The sequence below is a fragment of the Rhyacophila brunnea genome, unplaced genomic scaffold (genome assembly GCF_057557595.1).
Source record: "Rhyacophila brunnea isolate RB1 unplaced genomic scaffold, BYU_Rbru_1.0 scaffold_8, whole genome shotgun sequence".
In the NCBI taxonomy this organism is placed as follows: Eukaryota; Metazoa; Arthropoda; class Insecta; order Trichoptera; family Rhyacophilidae; genus Rhyacophila; species Rhyacophila brunnea.
The window spans coordinates 15,561,816-15,585,953 of NW_028233350.1; the positions used below are offsets into that span (position 1 = coordinate 15,561,816).

Sequence of the window (24,138 nt, forward strand, 5' to 3'; positions counted from 1 at the left end):
GCGATTTTTACGTCATAATTATTGTCTTAATTATTTTTACTGGTTGCCATTCATAAACAACCGATAGATATATCCTTAATGGATCATTTTCGATCTTAAATCATAATATGGGCCTCCACAGAGTGAATGTTAGTAATAACAGATTTTTAGATAGGTAGATCACTCTCTTTATGAAAATGGGTTACCTACCTACCTATATATTTTTTTCTAAAATAATATTATTTGTTGTAGATTTGGTAGGTATTGATTACTTTTGATATACTTCAGGTCTTGTGACATATGAAATGAACAATAATAATAAAAAAAATCAGATTAAATTTTATATGAAAAATAAAAAAAATCAATCAACAGCGAATGGGTGGATATTCTTACCCTGCTTTACGGTATACATGATTATGGAAAGTACTTATCCAGTATTGCAACATTAAATGTTTAGGTTGGTACAATTTCACGTTTGACGTCTATTTTTTTTGTCAGCAAGTTCGGTTTGTTCATTGTTCAATTCAGTTACGTTTGAGTTTCAGTTTGTGTGTGATGTGTTGTGTCGTTGGATAATACAGTGCCGCGTCGCGTAAAGTTGATTGAAACGTGTACAACACTGTTTTTGTGGATGTGAATATTTTGTTCTTATATATTTTTTTTATAAATTGGCGAACTTGTCTTCATCGATGAAGACGTATCGTGAAGTTAATTGCTGTTTGTGATGAAGGATAAGGTAAATTTGTTGCATCAAAAGTTTTTCTTTAGTTTTATTTACATTGCTATATTACCTTATGTTTTGATTGTCACTACCGTAATGTCCGGTAATTGGTTTCGTGCAATAGTAATCTTTCTAACCCTTTTTGATTTATAATGATCTAACGGTCCACGTGGATATTGTCTTTGTAAATTAACCATAGCTTGTTATTTTCAGATGATTAAGGATGTCTTCAGTAGGAAGTGGAGAGAATGCGACGCCCCAGGTGGGATTGTTGGAGGCCCCAGAGCACACGTATCTGTTTCCCAAAGCGAAAGGGCACGCTCGTTCGGTGAGCCACGGAGGCGCTCCTTCCTTGGTGGGAGCGACGTCGACGGCTCCGGGACGGCCGTCGGCTCTCCGGTCCGCCGCCAAGGGGCACCAGAGGGCTTTCTCCCAGGGGCAGATCGGTGAGGGCGCAGCTAAGCCGGGGCACAGTCGGGCGGGAAGCAGAACAGACTTTATCCTTCCACCCGGACATCGAGAACCGTCCGCAGCTCCCAGTGGCCCCCCTCGAACCTCTGCCAGAGGGCACTCCAGGCAAGCTTCCCGCTCCGAGTCCATTTATACTCTGAGGCGTAGTTCTGGCCCCCCCGCTTGGAGACGAGCCGTCGGATGGCTTCTCAGAAGGCCTCCTACTACCGACGAACGACGGTATAGAACCGTGGTTCCTAACCATGTCGTTCCTCCCAAGACTCCCCGCAAGAAGCATCCCAACGGCAAAAGAGTGGACAATAAAGTGCGAACATCTAAATACACATTGTTATCGTTTATTCCTAAGAATCTATTCGAACAGTTTCACAGAGTGGCCAACTTATATTTTATATTCATCGTGCTGCTAAACTGGTTTCCTGCCATTAACGCTTTTGGCAAGGAAGTGGCCATGATACCTGTGTTGTTTGTGCTCGGTGTAACTGCATTGAAGGACCTTTTTGAGGATAGGAGACGCCATGCATCCGATAAGCGCATCAACAATTCTTCATGTCGAGTATATACAAGGTATAATTTTATTATTCTTTATTTATTTTCTTCTTCTTGTTCACCAATCTTTAGAGAGAAGACTTTCTTTTATCATAAAATCAGTAAAAATTCATTGCACAACATTTAGGTAGGTAGGTACTTAGGTACTTTATCTTGGAAGATTATTTATTGATAACCTGAGAATCTAGATTCTAGGATAAGTTTTAAACAATAGGTACCTATATTATAGTATAGTACTTAGGTAATTTATTATAGATACCTGTGTACAATTTTAATTTAAAGATTTCATGCAACACATTATTTGGTTGTGCAACACTTGATTTAAATGTTTTAAAGTTGATACATAAGTGGGTACTCTACTGTTACTCAAGAATCAAGTGTGAATGTGAAAGTGGGGCCACACCGGCAACAAGTCGCGCGACAACTCGTTAAATTTTACGATAATTATCATAATTGCTTAAGAAATTTTACGATAATTATCATGCTTATCGTAAAATTTAACGAGTTGTCACGCGACTTGTTTTCGGTGTGGCCCCACTTTAACGATGTACCTGTGTACTTACCTATATTACAGAGAAAACTATATTTTTACAACGTTTTTATTGGGTCGTATTCTTATTTGTCCGGTGGTTGTTTGTCCAGTACAAATCCTTCAATCGATTTTTAACTAACTTCCCGACTAGCTAGACATTTGAAACCTTTAGAATATATCAGAACACGATGCCAATGCATTTTTTAAATACTTTTAGCCATTTTTAATTAGAATTAAATTCATTTTCAGTTACTTAATTCTGTTTTGTATGAAAAGTTATTTCGGAAGAAATCCGTAATCCAATCCACTATTATTGGTTGCTAAGTGGGTGGTTCTAGCAACTAAATTATTAATATATACGTGCGTTACTATGGAAATCAATATGAGTGTCAAAATGACATTTCTGTATTATTTCTATCAAATACAATTTTTTTGATTGTTTAAGCTAGTCAAGTCAAGTTTATATGATTCAACAGAAAATTTAAAAACGTTGCAGGTATATAAAAAGTTCTTTTTATCTTGTAATTAATTATTTTAGCCTTACATTCAGTAAAAAAACGAATTCACTTAAGTTGTATGTCCTATGTACCTATATTATTTTCACACTGTATAAAAGACACTTGTTGATTGGCGAATTGGTACCTAAAGTGTTTCTATTATTTTAAATATCAACCTACTTCCTTCTTATAAGGTATACCTACATAATATTTAGTAAACAGTTGATTCCTCGTTTTTGTGCATATATGTACCTATTACCTATATTTTACAATGACAGAATTACCACAATGTTCTAACTAAGTACCTATATCCATGGATTTTGTTTCACTTATCAGTGCAGATTATTAAGTGCATATTAGTGCAATTTTAACAATAAATAATATTTAATTTGACTAAAGTCCAAAGTATTTAGTAACTATATAAAAAAAAACATATTTATTAATTATAATTCTTTATTATGATACTAATTACTTATAATAATACTCATAATAATTTATTTCCTTAGAAATTTCGTATTTACAATGCTAATAAGGCTTTTGAAATAATTCAGTAGTCCAAATACTGCATTATTTTGACTTGGTTAACATAATATTGCATATTATACACAAGGTATTTTATTTATTTAAGTAAAAATATGATAGTATTGGTACTTAGGAGTTCCTACTTAAATTAAACTATTATAAATTAATATCAGGTTGGTGTAAGCAACATCATTAATTTGAATGGTTTGCCTTCTCTGTTGAATAAAAGTAAGTGCCAAAATTTAAAACGTCATCATTCAAACTCTGTACATACTTAATTAATTTTTTTGAGAAGACTTCTGCCCATATTAAATATCATTAACTATGTACCTACTTACATGTTATTATGTAATATTGATGACTGTAGGGGTTTTGATTTTTGACATCAAACTGCTCGTATTTCTGTAATAAAGTTATCAAATAATATAATCAAGCGCGCAGGCAGAGAAATGATTTGGGGTGGGGAGATACCATTTCGAAAAAATATCCATAATATTTATTCATTGAAATTTAAGGCGGCGGGAGGGGACGGGATTAACAAAATCTAGCAGGTGCCACTGATCGGTTTTCCATTCTGGTTAACATTTCACACGATTTAGGAGCACCGCGCTGATGTTTGTTGGATGAGAGTGCTATTATCATCCGTTCTACCAAGCTCCCGACTCTCGATATTGTTTTAATTTAATTAATTAAATGTGATATTGATGCGCAAGTAGAGTTGGGTTTCGGGAATTTCCCGTCGGAAATTCTTGAGAAATTTTCCAGATTTTCCATCCCGAATGTCGAGAATTGAAATTTTGAACATTTCGGGAAATCCCGGATCTCGAGAATCTTTTCTCGGGATTCGGGTAATATTAATTGAAAAAAGTAGACAGAAAACACAAAAAGTTCAAGGACTGATCGGGGCATTTAAAGCAATTAAGCCAACGTCGACTCAAGAGCGCAATTTTTGCAATATCAGGGAATTTTGTATCTTAAAAGCGTACGCGATTGTCAGACACAGCGATTGACAGTCTGTGTTTTTTAAAATTCTATTTTAATAAGTAATGTTTTGAATTATTTTTGTTTTCCTACTTCTATTTTGTTTGTCTTCTTACGTAAATAAAAAAAAAATATATTTTTTTTGAATTTGTATGTTTTTACACTGATTTTAGGATTTTTACAGGTTTTTTTTTAAATTTCCTGTTTTTTCGAGAATTCTCGAGAATTCATTTCTGGAAATCCCGAATCTCGAGATTGATTTTCTCGGGAAATACCCAACTCTACGCGCAAGTGACTTTTTCAATCTTCTATGCAATTTTATTATGCTGTTTATTATACGGTATAGATACCTAAGTTTCAAAACTTTTTCTCTGAATACTGAAATATTTAGCAACTTCCTCGAAGTGCCTTCAGGTCCCTCAGTTTGAGAATCACTGTTTTACTTAATGTGGACCCAACGATAGTTTAGACTAGACCCTTTTTCGATAAAATAATAACATTGAACATGTTCGCTTACGAGTGAATCATTTAGGTCGGCCGGTAGCATTAATAAATTCAGTATATTAAGTACTCAATAAAAATATTATATTCTTTGTGGAACATGTAGGTACTTAATGATAAAACGAATTAAAAAAACATTTTTTTAATAACATATCATTTTGGATAATATTGTGACCTTTGGTAAATATTACATTTGTCCATATAGGTACTACCTGTCAGCCAATACCAACATTGAAATCTAAATTAATAACCTGTTATTAGCATTAATGACCATATACGTTAAACTTATGTGTTTCGTTTCCTAATACATACGTTCTTTTATAATATCTATAGATCAGCTACTAATTTTTGTCAGAAGTTACTAAATTTTCAATAATTTTGAATAAAAAAAATCAATTAATCGGGAGCATTTGAAATCAAGTAAAACACAGTGCCGTGTGTTTATGGAATTGCGCTTAGTGTAGAGGTGAGTTGGAAATACTGTCACCAGTTTGTGTACTCAAGTTTCGGATGAAACTACCCATACTCAGTAAGTATGTGTGGCCCAATAAACTTATTCCAAAAAACTTGTGATGATATCATCGCGAGTCGCTGGCTAGTTGGTAAACTTTCAATACTATTGACATTAAATGCGCGCGAGCGAGGTAGCACTCAAATACAACTATATTTTAATTTATTAGCCTATGCATGCAAATGACATCATCTTATGTGTGAACAAATAGGTCATAAATTTTCTGTAGCAGCATATTATTCCCTCGGAAATGTGGCGAGGTGACTGAGGTGACGCAGTTTACAATAAAAAAAAATCATTGTTATTCATTTTTGTAAACAAGAATATTGTAACCTAACAGAAAAATAACTCATAAATTTAAAATGGTGTTTAAAATTTTATAATTAATGGGACTTTTCGAGAAGCGGAGCTCAGCGTATTTTTAGCGATTCTATTGAAGAATTCATACACAGTCTGAGTTCCCTGAGCCGATACGTATTTAAAATACTAAAATATGGAGTTGGTTTTAGTTTCACTTGAGTACGAAACTTTTGTCGCATACGCACGCCAAACAGTCTATATAATATTCCAAATACTAGTAAGTATTTTGGAACAAGTTTCTATACTAAGTATTTTTTTATACTGGTAGTAAGTATACTTAGTCTTAAAAATCGACCAGTTTTCCCATCTCTAGCTGAGTGATATTCGTGTTGTTTTGGAGGAATTTAAACAACAGAATAGCCCTGCGTACAAGACACTATATTTGCGTGGAAGCCAGGAAGCTCCTCCAGTCGAGTCAATTGCATATCGCAATATATAGTTTTACATGATAAAAACAAAATATACATTAATATTCTTCATTTTAATAAAAATATTATTTTATTATATATTTTTTTTATCTGATCATTAATTAAGCACGACGAGATATGACAGGGCATGACAATAACGAGTGGTGCGGCAGGCTGTAAGATCCGCCATAAATAGTGCATATTAATCTTGTTAGTCATGCGTATTTGTTTTTATTGAACTAAGACTACAATGTGTAGATAGTGCTTGTTAGTTTTTAAAAATTAATTAAACCCTGCATAAACCAAACCATAATAGTTTTGGTATATTTTGGTCGATACGACAACATGGTGCACACTTTTTCATTCATTTGTTTTCGTTGGATCAAGAATACATATTACACATATTATTGTTGGTTATTTTTTTTAAATTCATTAAGCCCTGCCTAACCCAACTATAATAGATAAAAAATATTATTTTATCTATAAAATATCCAAAGTTATATATGATTTAATTGCATAATTTTTGACTATTATCTATTAATAGCATGGTTTTCGCAGGGTTTAATTGAATTTTAAAAACCAACCAACACGATCTGTAAATTGTAGTCTTATTTCTACGGCTGACAAAGTTTAGTGTGCACTATTTATGGCGGATCTTAACAACCCACCTCCACCCTTCGCCATTGGGGCATCATAATGGTATAAATATCTTTCCTGCAAAGTTGACATTCTTCCCCAAATTCTTAGTTTTCGACTTAAGTATATGTACCGGGCACCGTAATCGGTATATATCAGAATTATCAGTGTTATTGTCAGAATGGGGCGTGGTGTGGAAATAATATAAAATAGTTAGTGACCTTTAAACTAGATAGAATCAAGATCTGTCAATTAATTCACACCTTTGCCGCCTGGCGCGACAATTGCGACATTGGTGAATTATTTAGCAGGATAAATTGGGCGGATATATCAATCAGCCGAAATCGCCACCCCGGAAATCGATCACACGTTCGATAACGACCTGGCATGTACTGCCTACCGCAAGTTAGATAGAAATCATATTTGTTTCCTTGGGAGGGCGCATTGTAGGGCGGCGATTTCATAAGTTATTCATGCCGCCCATACGATTTCCACTCTCCGCCCACGCGAGCAGCCCTCCGCCTCTTTGTCAATAGCTAATGAAGCTTACTAACCTTATAATTAGGGCTGCGACTCGTGTTGTCAATTTACGGGGAAAAAATAATAATTACTGCTAATCCGATGGTTTAATGTCAAAGTAAGTAATCTACCTGTGGAGTTATGGTTGCGGCTGGCAAAATCACAGCCTTCCAGAAATTCGTACTATAATCGGAAAAATGTGTCGAAGAACAGATCGGATAGAACCACCAGACCAACATATCCCGTATCACGATTCCTTCGTTTGTGAACGTTTCAGCAGAGCTATTCTTAACAATTAACACGGATACACGTTTCCGTTATTTTTATTGGTCAAAATTAACACGGAATCAATTCCATAAACCAGACGGTTATCTACAATAATTGGTAATTCGTAATACGGCGAAAATTTACGTTGGTACGCCTGTCGTGAAATACGTAATATCTTATTTGTGGAGCTTGGTCAAATTCGGGTATGCTTGTACAGGCGCATATATGGTTTTTCCACCTTAACTTCGAAACTTTGTATATAAACACAAAAATCAAATTAGAATTGAACATAACCTACAATTTTATTAGTCATGTCACCCAGACGCATAAATATGTTACAGTAAGAATGTACAATTTAACTATTGTTTCATATTATGTACTACAGTGAATGTGTCTAGAAATATCTTATACCTAATGGTATTACCTATTATGTCACGTAATATTATGTTTAAATATAGTTGCATCTCAATTATCAATGTGTAATTGACGTAGGTACTCTATCTCACTCTAAATGTTAACACGGCCAAGAGAGGGGTGTTGAAAGATAACACTTTTGACAGGTAACTTCTTGTGATAATTAAATGCCTGAATACATACAGTGATAAATGTGATATATTTATCACATGCATCACTTTTTGGGTGTTAAGTGATAATAATATGTTAGAATAGCCTCGCAGGGCAGTTAGTTACCTAACCTAACATGAACCCAAGTGCGCTTTGATTGAATTAAAAATGACTTCTTGAATAAAAAAATGTACATATTCGACGGGCACGGATAACTAACAAAAATAAAAATTATAAATAAATAAATATAAAAAAAACAATGCAAATCAAAGCTAATTAAAAACTGACGAAAATTCTTTCTAAAGAGATCGTCACAATGTGAAGACATTTTCATGTCTCCAGTAAGACACTTTTTTAAATGCAATAAAATTAACATCAAGTATTAATATAATTACACAACTGGTCGATGGTTTATGGTTTTATTTATTATCTATGATCACTCAATTTGTCATCCCTGTAAAAATTCGTCATTGAAGTCTTCAGAAAGGCAATTTACCGGACTCATTTATTATTAGTTTTGTTTACCTTACAGCTGACCTACTGTGTCGATTCCGGCCGCGGCGGTTTGTTGCAATTTTCATAATGAAACTCGAATGAATACTGAATAAAATATTATTAATCTTTCAATGCTTTCGCGTGTCGAATAAGTTTGTTGGGTAGTTTCAGGTGAGCAATGTACCTACCGGTTTTCCGGTACCTATCCCATGGCACCGCACCGGTCATAGAGCTTTTTATTAGCCACCGTGTAACGATATCAATAATTATTAATTACATGATTAGACACGAATTTAGGTACCTCAACTTTTATAGAAATAATACAGTATCGACAGATGTTTGATTGGAATTTGAACATTAAATTATCGTCATTGATATAAATGTATTACTATATCATTTCGCACCATCGCAACTAAACCGCCACCAGTCCAAATTTACGTGTTTTGAGTTAATTACTACGTGTCCATTGTCTATCGTTCATAGTATATGTACCGAAAATTATAATATCTCTAAGTCATCAAATTCAAGTCAAAACTTCATTCAATATCTAAACATATTTCAAAAACACAGTACAAAAATGCGAAAGGTAAAAACTTCAAAGCTGATTTTCTCTGTTTGAGTTTTTTTGGATTGTGGCAGTTTAGTTGCGATGGTGCGATTTATCGTTTTTAGCGGTTCGAGTTTCTACTTTTGGCATCTTCAGACATCCGTCAGGCACTGTGCATATTCACCTTATTGTCGCATAATATGGAACTCATCACGTATTCTAAAACATCAAAATACTACTTAATATTCTAATACATGGGCTGTTCTTATATTCAATAATATTATTTTATTAAGGTATTTTAGTACAACACTCAACACTATAGTTTCTCAGTCTTCTGTTACTTGGACAATTAATTCTCCACTTAAAAATAATGCCTTTTACGATCTTTTAATATATTATATGTTGTTTAATGTGCGTGGTGCCTGGAGCTGCTTAAAGGCGAAACCTGGATTTAGAAACCGTTTCAATCTCATTTAGAATTTTTACTTTTTAATCACAGTTATTAATTAATACACATTTATTGAACATACACAATTTGAAAGCACCTCAGAACCGAAAGACGAAAAAATACGACGCCGAGCGGGACTTCAACCCGCATCCATCTAATTCCCGGCAATGTGCTTATCAATTATTGAGCCACGTGAGTCTTATTTAATTACCACGAAATTAACTACTAGCCATACAACCGAAGAGATTTACAAATTTCTCTTATATTGGCCACTGGGTTTTGTAGTTTGAATCAAGCTACCAATAATAGGTTTGATTTACTAACCAGCGTTAGAAAGCTCTCCGAGTTTTAGTCTTAACGTAGGTTTTCAGATCTTGTGAATTATTCGTTGAATAAAAATATAGTTCATTACTTACACATTGATTAGGTCATCACGGCTTATAGGATTGTATCCTGACTTACTCCAACAACGCTCTTCACCTATCCTGCATCCGAAGTGGCCACTTTCCAATTCGGTAACTGAACATACAGCAGGCATCGGTAACTACATCTAGCCGGCATTTTTGGCCTGCCTCTTCTGCACCTTACTGGATTGCTCGACATTACTCCCTACGCAGGTCCACTGTATTTCATAATATGGTGCATATGCACAATTGATTTGAATGCAACACACAAATTTCGTATAGACCGCAGAGATTAGCATTGTGTCTTTGTTTCCGATGATTTCCGTTCTTGATTGGCCCATATACCTATACGGTTGCGAATTAAAAAAAAAACATATTTAGGGGTCGGTAAATTCGTAGCATTAATGTTATAGTTTCCGAAGCTTGTGTGAGCATAAGCTTTACAAGACGTGAAAGTGCCGCGAGATAATAGATAGACGGAACTGAAAAAAACTCTTTACCTTCCAATACGTCATGATTTGGTAATTTCGTTTAGCGACGATCGTTTTTCTTTAATTGATTTCCTATATCATTATGTTTTTTCATGAGCTTTATTATTCGGGACTAAGGTGGAGGCCCATAATATTATGCTGTATTAGTACTTACCAACTACCCCTTAATACAGCTCCTGTACGTACAATATACAGTCAAAACATTTTAAAACATGTACTTATCTGTTCTATTTTTGGAGAATTGCTTATTTGTGTTTGGTGACACAAAAAATAACCAAGGTTGGACAATTCCTAATTTCGATTATTGAATCCGAGAACCAACCATAAAATGAATTGATTGTCATCGTACCTCTTCAAGTATCTCAACTTAAATAATATTATATAAGTAATATAAAGACTTGAAATACACAGATAAAACCAATGGTTTTTCATTGGTATCCTATCCTATCTTATATATTTATCGTAGGGTACCTACCTAATTTTGGTGAAAGTTTTGCCAGCTATGATAAAAATAATTACATGATAAAAAGAACTCTTTATATAAGTACCACGTTTTTAAATTTTCAACATTCATATTTCAATTTTCAAATAATCATATAAACTTGACAATTCTATGCATTAATAATTTTGGAAAAATAATCAACAAATCATTGTTTTGCTATTTTGCAAGAAACAAACAAATATAGAATACTGAAATGTCATTTTGAATTCCATAGTAACGCACGTATATATTAATAATTTAGTTGCTAGGACCACCCCCTTAGCAACCAATAATAGTGGATCGGATTACGGATTTCTTCCGAAATAACTTTTCATACAAAACAGAATTAACTGAAAATGAATTCAATTCTACTTGAAGATGGCTAAAAGTATTAAAAGAATGCATTGGCACCGTGTTCTGATAAGTACATTCTAAAAGTTTCAAATGTCTAGCTATTCGGGAAGTTAGTTAAAAATCGATTGCAAGATTTGTACTGGATAAACAACCACCGGACAAACAAGAATACGATCTAAGAAAAACGTGGTAATTAATAAGTTTTCCAATTGAAAATAAGGACATAACCACAAGATGTTAGGTAGGTATTTGGCATAAATATCAATGAATGGTTGATCTGTTTACAAAATTATGTTTACCAACCTTTTTCACGTCACCATACACTATTCAAATAATTATAAAATTTTCGTGGGACACTGAATATTTATTTTTCAAGACTCAGTGTTCGGACTACCTGTAACAGAGGGGTATAAATTATGACATTTTTGTGATAGCGACTATGCAATTTTTTGGGGTGAGTGAATTGGTAACCAAAATTCAAATGAATATTCCTTACTTTGAGACATTGAAAGATGGTGATTATAAACAATTGTGTTTATAATCGCCATCTTTGGCATTCTATTTTGAGGTTTTGTTATAATATAAAATATAAGACACGTATGACATACTGTGAGATTATTAATTTAATTACGTATGCAAAATTTAAATAGGTAAGCAGTGAAATTATTAAATTAAATGGAATAGGATGTAAGTTTACCAATTGCTGGCGGCCCATGTGTTGAGAAGCTGTGGACAAGTACTTATATCTATATATTTGATGCCTACATCACACCTGAGTCCTGTACGTTTCTAAGAAATAAATACTTATCAACTCAGGCGAAGATGTGTATACAACTGTATCTACTAAATTATTAGGACGCTCACGTACGATAATTGTATCTTAAATAAATTATTTTATGTTACTTAATCCCTTTTTTGTTTTAATTATATTAAAGGTAGTTAATAAGATTCTTACTTCAGTATATTAAAATAAGTTTTATTGGCACTTTTTTAATGTGTGATTTTCATCATATTTTACCAAATTTAAATTGAATAATTAGGTAGCACTTTAATGGTCATTATAAAGTTTTTTTTTCTGTGTGGTACACGCAATCATTTTTTATAACTTTCATTGTTGTTTACAGCACGAGTAAACACTTGTGTTTTTGTCAAATTTCAGTTTAACCATTAAAATATAGATGCGATAAATATATGCGTTTTTTAACATTTACATACACATTTTCCCGTTCATATTATTTGTGATTGTTGAAAGCCGATCGCCTATAGTAATTCAATTTGGAAAGCGCTTCAGAGAGTATAAGAGCTATTAGTTAAAGTTTGTCGCAATTAAGTACAGCGCATTTAGCATAGTGGTCTATGTGCATGGGCGCGAAACCCAAGAGATGCAGGTTGCGGGATGTCTTACATTTTTCAAAAAAGATTTTTTCTATTGGTTATAGTTAGGGCCCGGATTTATATGCTAGTGCATGTTTTGTTAGGGTGTATGCACAGCTATGAGAGTTGCACAGAAATCTATTTTGAAAGACATAGAATCCAAAAATAAAATTTTATTGTGCATATAAATGCATATTTGAGACGTTAGACCATATTTGAGATATTAGTGCATATTTAATAAATAAATGCATATTTTAGAGCTTTTGAATTTATAATTTCACTTGCACTTTTATTTAAAATTTGTCCAATCGCCTCTGTGGACGTTGAGAGGTCATTTTCCGCATATAAACAAAATACTGACAGATACCTATGCTGAAAAATTGAATGCCAGAGCGTAATATTGGAAAAATTATTGTAATTTTTTTTCGGGCAAAAAACAGAAAATAGTATTTAGGAATAAGGGTGTCGTTTTTGTTTTTTAAGTTATGTTTGGTTTACATTGCATTTATTATTCAATTATTTGTACTTGTGAAAAAACTGTATTTTGAAAACAACTGTAATTGATTAACTTTATATTACTTAATTGTTTGTGTTTTTTTGTTCTGCTATCGTATTATGTTGAAAAATTATTATATATATCAATGGCGAAGGGTGGAGGTAGACTTTACGATCTGACATACATAGTGCACATTAAACATTGTCAGTAAAACGTATTCGCTAATACTACCTACAATGTGTAGATGGCGTTTATGTCATAGTAGATAATAGTCGATAAATATTCGTTCATCTATAAAATATCTAAAATTGTGGAATTAAGTCATACTTAGGTACTTTTAGATATTTTATAGATAGAAGAATATTTTTTTATCGATTATGGGTTGGTTTTGCAGGGTTTAATTAATTAAAAAAAACTTATCAACACCAATTCTGTAATACGTATTCTTAAGGTGACGCATCAGTGAAACGCCAAATAATGTTCAACTGTACGCGCGACGAAAATTTGTACTTGCTTCGCATTCATTGAGAGAACGTGGAGTCGGACGCACGTCACTTTGCTGCGTGATGGCGACGGGCCAATTAATTCTAAAATCGTGTAAAGATGACTAAAAACTTTACCCATTTACTTTAAAAAGCAAACATGTCAATGAATATATTATTATTGATACTAATAGAATAATAAACAGAACATAAAATGGACGTATGTTGGATTTATATGAGAAATAATATTTCGTTTGACAGGCGTCATTTTCACCCGCGACCCGCAATCCGCACATCGCCTAGCAACGATCTTTTTAGACGGTGCCTCAACTAATGCATGGCCTTAAATCAATGAAAACAAATAAGTATGACTGCCAAAGTTTAGTGTGCATTATTTTATGTCGAATCTTAACAGCGTAACTCCACCCCTCGCCACTGGATATTATAAAGGGTTTTAACTACATGGCACAATTTCTGCCATAATAAATATGTAATGGATACAAATATTTTCTGTCATAAACTGTTTTCGTAAAATTTGCCAGACACGGTGAAAAACAGCTTAAATTAATATAATATTCTTACTCTATGATGAATAGTACATGTGTGAGTGCTGGCTAACTACGTGATATGCTTTCCAACATGTTAACGGCATCCGCCTATGTGAAATAATATTGGCCGCTGCACCAACATAAAATCAGAAGGGCCGGAACGATGGCGGGAGTCCCCGGGTGACCCAGTAAGTGAGGGGCCGAGGGGACCTTGGCCCATTTCCCGCGCGATTCGAGCGGTCCCTGTGCCGTTTCGCGCGAAAACTTCCGGGAAACTCGAGAGTTACTCGCTATTCACCTGTCCTAAGATAAACCTATAGCGGAAATAGCATTGTAGCAGGGAAAGCAACTTAGACAGGAGGATGCGTTGGTTCGAATACGATGATGAAAGCCTTCTGTAGAAGACAAGAGCGTATGTAATAAAATATTATTAGATATGAATCAATATCCTAATTTTATAATATGATTTCACTGTAAGTCAATAACTCACCGAATTCCCAACAGTAATAAGGGATGTTTTTCTATGAATAAATAAAGGATACCTCTTAAGCCTCAATAATATTGAGCTACTTTACAAGCTGCTTGTTGGCGAATTTACAATCTGCTTGTAAACTCGCCCAGTGTCATCGTCGAATAAGCTAACAAGCCGATTTAAAAAAAAAATAATAACCATGCCCTTGCTTTTTCGTACAAGGTGGTTGGGTGAGTTGTTGCATTGATGTGGGGCTAATTAGGTTCCTCCATTTATATCATTAATTTTCTTTATGGCCAGGATTAAATATTTTGTGTAGTGTTCTTGTGTTGTTCTATTGCTTAGTGCTTCGTGAGGCTATTGGAGGTCGATTTCATGATTATGCTGTCTACATCGAGTCCTGAGAGTCCATCGCTCCCTTTCTAGTATAGGGCAGTCGTTGATGACATGCCACACAGTTTGAGATGTGTTGCCGTCACATGGACAACAGTCATCATCCCTCAATTTTAATCTTTTATATAAGCTCGCACCGCTCCGTGGCCTGTTGGTATCTGTGTGAGTTCGTGTGATATTTTCAAGTTCCTGGCAAGAGTGATGGCAGAGTTTATGTTTGGAATAAATTTCTGCGTTATTGATCCTGTGGCAGATGTTGTGTATCTGTGGTTCCATAGCTCTATTGTGTCTTTGTTTAGTTTTTGTTTTGCGTAACTTAGAGGGAAGTGTGTGTAGGTTGAAGGCCTTTTATCTGTTGTGGCTTGTTTAGCGTATTTATCAGCTTCCTCGTTTCCGGTTATCCCTCTGTGACTTCTTATCCAGAAGAATCTAGGGTTTGTTCCTATCATTCGAAGCTGTGTTGATAGTGCTAAAATGTCTCTTACTAGTGGATGTGTGGATGATGGGTTTTGGAGAGCTACCAGACTGGATTGGCTATATGAGAATATGTTAACATAGTCGTATCCGTGGAACTGTAATCTTTTCCTTGTCCACTCGAGAGATTCTCCGCTAGCAAATATTTCTGCTTGGAAAACAGTGCAGTAGAAGAAAACAATCTACCGAGAAAAGTTGAAAGCCGGTTAACTTTACACGCTAGACGCTGGCGTGTGGGCCGACTGCGTCTGCGCAGTAGAGCGATAGTAGCGACCTCCCGGTAAAAAAACGAACTACTCAATACGTCCTGTCAAAATAGTACCAAAAATGACGGTTTCAAATCGCTAGCTTGTTGGCTTCTGAGCAAGTGGAAAGTTTTGTGTGTCATCATCACAATCGCACTAGCTGACACGCCCGCTTTTAAATTCGCCAACAAGCAGCTTGTCAGCTCAATGTCATTGAGGATTTAGATTAAGTACCGATTATAGATTGGCTTATGATCTTTTGTGTATCATCTATTGATTAGGTGACTCTCCCCTAATCTTAGTCCGTGTGAACATACCTATTGCAAGTCGCATGTACCTACTTACAACAAATGTCTATTCAGTATGCAATACAATATATATTGAGCATCTAGCCTTCTAGCCAACAGTGGCGAAGGGTGGAGGTAGGCTGTTAAGATCCGCCATAAATAGTGCAAACTGAATATCGTCAGTCATACATACTTGTTTTCATTGAAATAAGACTACATTTTACAGATGGTGTGGGTTAGTTTTTAAAATTCAATTAAACCTTGCGAAACCAAGCCATAATAGATAATAGTCAAAAATACTCGTATATCTATAAAATATCTAAAATTATGCAATTAAATCATACATAAATTTGGATATTTTATAGATAGAATAATAATTTTTGTCTATTATAGTTTGGTTTAGGCATAGCTTGATGAATTAAAAAAATGAACCGACATTATGTGTAATACGTATTCTTAATCTAACGAAAACAAATAAGTAAGAATGAAAAAATGTGCAAAATTTTGTCATATCGCCTAAAATATACCAATACTATTATGGTTTGGAAAGACAGGGCTTAATTGATTTTTAAAACCCAACCAATACCATCTGTAAATTTTAGTCTTATTTCAATAAAAACATATACATTTGACTGAACAGGTTAATGTGCACTATTTATGGCGGTTCTTAACAGCCTACCTCCACCCTTCGCCACTGCGTAGCTAATATAATGGGACTCTTGTTTCAGATCTCATACTGTTAAGTCATGTATGTTAAATACCTGTTTATAGATACAATTGTCTAATAATGTAATAAATGAATCCAACAAAGTATTTTATTAAGATCAAATCGTTAATTACTAATTTTGGACTAATTGTAGCAGCCTGGGCAAACCGTATTATAACACGTAAAAATATATGAAAGTGAAGTTGATAAAAAATACTAGATACTAAGACTTACGATTAAATTGCAGATGGCATTGTAGTAATCTTCATACTATTATCGCCCACATCTCTCAAAACCGTAAGCATTTCAACACGCAAACAGTCAATTCTATACATTATTATAAATGTCCAGATTATTGCGAGATAAATTTGTTATGAACGGATGGTATGGTTCATGTCAATGCGGGTACTGAATAGTGAGTTATGATGGCAATGCTAGTTATTGATTGTCTTCGAATACAATTTGGTAACTTGTTCGCAGTAAATGGTAAATGAAAATTTTGTTTAAATTAATTAATGTATTACCATTTTACAACAATTATCATTTTATACAGTTTTCCATATTGCATTCGTAGAATGAACCAGCACTCCGATCGAAATTTGCCGCTTCGAAGCCATAGTCGACCTTGGGTTTATTTATATCACGATATTCGATAGTTATAGCATGAAACAAGGCGTAGTCGGAGGGTCGCCAAGCTAGAGAAAACGATGAAATATTGTTGACGTAAGCACAGTCACATAATAATCACATTGGGCTTGTCTAATTGAAAAAAAATGCATTTACGAATATTCATTGTTGGATTGTTCCACTATAATTAACAGTAGCGAAACTGAATTATTTTGACCATGTTGTCATCATGGCGTGCTCGGTGCTAGTGTCTGCGATTTTGCGTTTGTCGCTGTTTAGCAATTCCCTCCCTCCACACGTGTAAACTGTAAATGAGTGAGTCATTTTTTCTACTGCAAAGCAATTTTAAAAGCTTTCAACGGAAGTAATTATTGATTGAAGGGATCGAAGTATATACTATAATTATTATTGGCATGGTCTAAAAAGATCGTAACTATGCGACGCGCGGATTGTGCAAATGACGCGTGCCGAACAAAACATAATTTGTTATATTAGTATCTAATAATAATAATATATTCATTGACGTGTTTTCTTTTTCGAGTACATGCGTAACGTTTTTGATATAAGAATATATTCCTCCGACGCCATCACAAAACAAATTGATGTGCTCACACCTCGACTACCGCTCTCCGATTGGCGACGAGTGAGAAATTTCGTCCCACCTATTGTTGAAAATTATTTGCCGTTTCACTTATGTATGCTCTTAATAATTGTAGAGCACTAAGTTTAGTTAATCGACTTCAATGTTAACTATGCGATTATAAATTCTACAAAATAGCTGTCGACTAATAATACAAAATATATAATTTAATATACATAATGTATAAGTTTTATCATTCTGTAAAGGTTTGGTTCTCAAATGATACATGTTTCGCATGCTAAGAAAAATAATTATATTTCTTCGTGTTTATTAGTATAAAAAGTGTAGTAAGAGGGGTGAACGTCTTGTCAAAACACGGTGCTATCAAAATAATAACTTTTTTTATACAGGAAGTAGTTCATGGGACTTAATATAATATAAGAAATAAAATTTTTATAATTTTTCATACCGGTTGAATCCATTTTACGTATAAATTATGTATGTAGAGTTGTAAAAACTGCTCCTAAGTATTTTTTACTAATACCTACGTTATATTTTTTATATCACTTGTAATTTTTAATTCCTACTCACTCCTTTAATTATTGTTCTTGCCGCTAATTATTTAGTTCTTCCGTAATTTGACATTTTAAATATTTCCTATGTCGAATTATCAATCGAGTGTCTACTTACCTAGTGCTTCTTATCATATTATGCCTCCTATTATGTTAATAGCCTTCCATAAACAGGTTTGTTCAAGGTGATTTTGAAAGGTTCCGAGTAATCTTTGCATGGCTGACATTGTTAAAAGATAAAACACACGTATGAATCCATGAATCTAATATTCAAGTGCTTACTTGACAAATTTTGGTACTGGGGGAATCTTGCCTTCCTCTACTCGCTATCCCCATTCGGATCTATTAATTCGTCGGAACTTCCTCCAATCAGATTGCTTGAATATTCTGGATTACGCCATTCAACTACCGCGACCTTGGCCTTCCAACACTCATCTGACGAGACGGTTCGGCAGCAAAAAGTTTTCGGTGGTCGTTCCATGTCTATAGTTTCGACTTGCGCAGCCCACTTTATTTTAATGCTTTGGATTATATTGGGTTTAGCAAATTCCTTGTAAACTACATAATTCTATCGCATGTGCCGCGCTTGATCTTCATTCTTCATCTTTATAACGTCACATTGATTCATTTTTTAAATTTTATTTATTTATTTAAAAAAGACACCTTGAGCACATGACAAATTATTAATTCCAGGCGTTCACAACATGACATTTAGAATAAAAAGTACAGGCAAATCAAATTAATAGAAAAAAAAACTAACCAAAAAATAATTTTACTTAAAAACCTACAAAAGAAATAAAATATAAAACAAAAATAATTCAAGAAAATACAAATTAAACAAAACAGAATTATTAAATTTTAATGATGATTCTGTTAAATTACTTCCACAGTTTGTATTATCATTTTGTAATCATGAACTGTTTTGTGTAAATGTAAGTTCATTTTGATTCAATTAGGTAATTAATTAATTCTTAATTCTTTCTATGCCGCAATTAGTTAATTGATAGTAATTAACATAAGAATTGGTGTAATTAGGGCGTCCAAAGACGCTTTGGGCGTTTAACCGGTTAATTTTTAATACGTTTACATATTTTTTTTACTTTTCCCCTATGTCATCTTGTGAACGTCTTGAATTTATAATTATTTATCAAGTTCACTATCGTAAAAATAAATAAATTTAAGTAAATTTGAATTAGTTCATGAGAAAAAAAATATTTTAACTGTAAGAGCGGAATGCAGAAACATTTGTCATAACTAAAATTTCCTTAGCAGAAAACACTATGCAGAAACACTGTCCTTAGTTAAGATCATTTCTATTGAAAATAATACCATATTTAAAAATTCTCGTTAGGTAAATTAGGTAAATTATTTTATAATTGTTAAACGATGACAAAAATATGACAACTGCATTTTATAAATGCAATAACTATAAATACATATTAATATTTAATTATAATACTCTTATGTTTCCGTTATAAGTCATTATACGTGATTCCAACAGGCACCACAAGATTTTTTTTTAACATGGTAACACTAGCGTCTAGTGTCATTCTTCATCTGGTATTTTGTATTTCTGCGGGCTGGCGTATAAAAATAAAATAATATTCTGCAAGTACATGCCAAACGAATTAACACTATCAATATCCATATTGAGATACATTGTTAAATGAATTTGAGTGTATGGACTGTGTTATAGACATGCGAATTTATTTTGACAGCAGCTGTCAGTGGTAAATGGTAATACAGAAGGGGGCGTGTTCATAACAAAAGTAGTCTATGGTTAAGGATTCCTTAACTCTATACTCAGGATTGTCTATAGTTAAGTCATGCTTTTCGGCGACTTATCCTTAGGAACGAAATCTTAGATTATGCATTCCGCTCTAAGTATCTACCATTTTATGCCTAAGTTCAATTGGCATAAATGTCTTGTTTTTTCATTCACATCCCTAATATTACAATCAAATTCAAAAATATTTTAGCCACTCTTATAAGAAAACGTTATAAATGAGATAAAACTATTTAAAATTAGTGTGAAAATAAATGTACGTATCAGTTTCACATATAACTAAAATACTGCTTGGAAACGTAGTAAAAAAAAAAGAACAATTCGATTTATGTGATTTAAAATAAGTTTCGATTTACTTAATTCGTATGTATGTAGGTATTTATGATATCTTTTTATCAAGTTTTACAGATACCCACATCGTAGCAATATTTTTAATGGAAATACAGATGGTTTTAATTTCACGATTGATCGTATCAATAATCATAATGTTGTTTACCTTTTATAATCTTATACTCGTATCAATATTTTACTTACTCCCGACATTATTGTGTATCTATTCATTTTAATACCAAGCATATTTTTTGTGTTTGAATAATATCCTAGTCTAGAGTGTACTGTACCGTAAAGTTGTATTCGTGAATAGCCGAGCCATGTTGAATTTGATGCCGTTTGCCTTGAAATCTTGCGCAGAGTGACTCTCCTAACACTAAATGCACCCGGTTTTACTAAGCTGGCTTGCGAATATTAAGGCGATACTTCAGTGAAACGGCAAATAATTTTCAACTATAGGCGCGACGAAATTTGGACTCGCTGGCACTTGGAGAGCGAACGTCGAGGTGTGAATACGTCAATTTGTTTCGTGATGGCGACGGGGGTATTAATTCTTAAATCGTGTAAAGATGACTAAAAACGTTACCCATTTACTTTAAAAAGAAAACATGTCAATGAATATATTATTGTTACTAATATAACAATAAACAGAACATTGAATGGACGCTTGTTGGATTTATATGACAAATTATATTTCGTTCGGCATGCGTCATTTGCACCCGCGACCCGCAATCCGCGCATCGCCAGCCACGATCTTTTTAGACCATGCTTCAACTGAGGTATAGCCGTATTCAATACTTTTAACATGGCATGTTGTATTGGCTTTATTAAAATTAATCCTGTAAGTCTAATTTTACGTTCCATGACATGTAACGTTGTTTGTCGTCGTTGTTTTTTATATCAACTAATTTATATATTCAATCGATTCAATCCCATGTCCCAATTCTATTTATACATACATACTCCGTTTAACGCATGCGGCCCACGCACTCCTAAAACGCACATCTGACTCATTGAACCATCCATATGTAATCGCCGCGTGTCACTTCTCGCGCGCTTCACATTTGAAATATTTTGCAGAAGAGTTTTTTGAAACAGCCTACTTCAGTTGTTTATTATTTATATGGACATGTGTATGCACATTTTTTTCATCAATAATCCTACTAAAATATGATGCGTACATTTATCCATAAAGATAATGCATAATTTCAGTAAGTTGTTTAAAAAAACTCCTCAGAAATTTCAAATGTTAGAATAGGTTAGAGTTGTTCACCAGTAGATATAGTGGTATTTACTTAAAGTCAATACATAAAACAATGTAATTATATTCAATCTTCTGAGTACCTATTTGGTCTGAAAAGATTGCATCATCGATCATACACGAGTATATGGTAGATTGTACTTACCATTTTTTTTAATATAAAACAATAGTTGGAGGGTGCTATTCAACGTTAGAACTGCCTACTTACTACTATGTTATCATGTGTTTATACACCAGTTTTGCTACTAAAAAATAAGTATTATGTCCGTCGACTCCGAAAGTGTTAAATAGAACAGGTTTCGTCTGCCGCGATTCCATCTGCATCAAAACAATAAAGCTTCAGAATTCGTTCGCTTGTTTTTCAGCGTCTTTTTGCCGATTTTTTTTCTCTATACAGACAGCTAAGTATTTGGCAATTTAGTCTAGCAATTTCGAATGAGATTAGTTTTTGCCGCGTTTAGAATTTTAAATGAATAATTCCTGCCTCGCTAAAAAAGTTGTTTCCGAAGTGATTAACTATGTTTTTAGTTGGTATGTTTTATTGGATGCTAATTGAACACTTTATCGGTTATAATCAATTTGTGTGGTGTATATTTCTTTAATAATACACCTGTTAACACAATGGCTTTTTCTACCTATTAACTAATTAAATAATTACTATCTTGGATAGGTACCACGGTTGTAATCTTGTAATCAAATATGGGGATGTTTATTATTATTTATTATATTATTACAATGACATACGAAATCAATGAAACTTTGCAATATCACTGACGATTAGGGATTCCAATCCGGGATCCCGAGCTATTTTCGATACCTATGAATCCCGGGATTGATAAACATAATCCCAAAACTTTAGGGATTGATTTTTTTATCATTTTTTATGGAAAATAAAATAAAAACGAAAATATAACGGAAAAAATACTTTTAATAACAAATAACTACATTAGAAATAAACTGAGTTTGAATGAAGTTTGATTTATACCCATAAGTATGTAAGTTGCCGATTCATTTTATTTTTTCACATAAATTAATAAAAATGAGAAAGATTGGAAAAAACAATACTTCGCACTATTTACAATGTAATTCCACCATGATCTCACGTTTTTACGGCGGTTTCATATTTGGCTGACTAATTGGATTTATGAAGCGGAAAGGCCATAAGTACACCATGATTTACTATACTATTTTAAATCTCGCTAACCCATCCATTAAGTCTTTACTATCAGAAACAGCAATCTCATATTAAATTCACATTATTATTTATATTACAATATTATTTACTCCATTAAATTTATGTATTTCCAAGATTGAAAGTATACAATATTAACAAATCTTAAATAGTATAAATTATACTAGATTTATTTTTGACTGATTTGACTGACATAATATATAGATTTATAAATATTTCTTGATTATTATTTGCCATTTACTTTGTTGGTGATTCTAGTAATAGCTAACATAATATGAAGTGAATAACGAGTATATTAACTGAAATATACCATATTTAAGAAACTCTGTAACATGCTTTGACATCACAGAACGAAAATGGTTAGGTAAAGTAGTTTCGATGAATTTTTAACATATCAATACTCGCTATTAGCACTAAACAATCGCTTGGTAAGGAGCAATGTTCCCTGTAAGGTGTGCTTTTTCCTTTGGCAGATTTTAGTTTAGTACCGCACCGTGTGACGGCCCGTCACTGACGGATGACACCAACCCTAGTTACGCCACTACTCAGATGCTTTGATAATCCGCACACACAATAGAAAAAAATAGAGGGAGCGTTGGTAAGGAGTCTTCGTCATTGACTAACCAACGTACCTACACGACATTATTTTTTCTATGGCAACCGATTCAACTACACTAAAACATTGAGAAACCACCACAAGTGTCCCCGAAGGAAATAGGTATGGTCACAGTAACTTACTAGCTCTATCATATTCGTAAAAAATAGACAGGTAACTGCACATAAGAGGTTTTAATATAAGAGAGTGAGTGATCATCTGAACGTTTAAAAATCTGAGCATCCGCTGTATGTCTGACATGTAACAGATTGTCAATTCACAGAAACACGACAGGTGAGTCCTCTACCAACATACATTTTATGAAATAGGTACCTATCTTAGTATAGGTAAACCATTCTACAGTGATACCATCATCGGGACAGCAAAAGTGATTCGCAGTTTGTTGTATTTTGTATTGCTTGCTCACATTGAAGCAATTAGTAAATTATGCCAATGCACATGTGACTCACCCATGTTGTCACTA

General features: G+C 33.6%; 1 protein-coding gene across 1 annotated transcript in view; it reads left to right on the forward strand.

The window, feature by feature from the left end:
- The first annotated feature begins 504 nt into the window (after positions 1-504).
- Positions 505-24,138, forward strand: part of LOC147063960 (phospholipid-transporting ATPase VD) — a 314,315-nt gene continuing 290,681 nt past the window's right edge. Inside the window, exons 1-2 of the mRNA XM_085959028.1 lie at positions 505-715; positions 914-1,735. Coding sequence (XP_085815154.1) covers positions 924-1,735 — 812 coding nt within the window. The 5' untranslated portion in view covers positions 505-715; positions 914-923. The remainder of the gene's footprint in view (positions 716-913; positions 1,736-24,138) is intronic.